Source organism: Geospiza fortis, unplaced genomic scaffold (genome assembly GCF_000277835.1).
Source record: "Geospiza fortis unplaced genomic scaffold, GeoFor_1.0 scaffold195, whole genome shotgun sequence".
Classification (NCBI taxonomy): Eukaryota; Metazoa; Chordata; class Aves; order Passeriformes; family Thraupidae; genus Geospiza; species Geospiza fortis.
Genome location: NW_005054324.1, coordinates 1,797,818 through 1,798,099, shown reverse-complemented (window position 1 = coordinate 1,798,099; position 282 = coordinate 1,797,818). Strand labels below are relative to the sequence as shown.

At 33.0% G+C, this 282-nt stretch overlaps 1 protein-coding gene across 1 annotated transcript in view; it reads left to right on the top strand.

Moving 5' to 3' along the window:
- Positions 1 to 282, top strand: part of CTTNBP2 (cortactin binding protein 2) — a 64,572-nt gene that overhangs the window by 20,415 nt on the left and 43,875 nt on the right. The window contains 1 exon segment of the mRNA XM_031056897.1: positions 176 to 282. This exon segment is cut by the window's right edge and continues 31 nt beyond it. Within this exon segment, the coding sequence (XP_030912757.1) occupies positions 176 to 282 (107 nt within the window).

Genomic DNA, 282 nt, shown 5'->3' with positions numbered 1-282 from the left:
ACTTTCTCTTTCATTGCTTGTATAAGATTATATGCACTTGTGATAGATATCACAAATCACCTTCCTGGGTTCATTTTAGTCATACTTTCAAAGATTAAAATATCAGTGTCAGGTTAATACTAGGTTATTATGAAATGAGAATTGTTAGTGAGAATTATTTTCTTTCTTCTTACAGTTGGAAATGGAAAAATTTCAGTTACAGAGTCTTGAGCTGGAGCACAAAAAACTATCTGCTCGCCTTGAAGAAGAACGTGGGAAAAATAAGCATGTAGTCTTGATGCT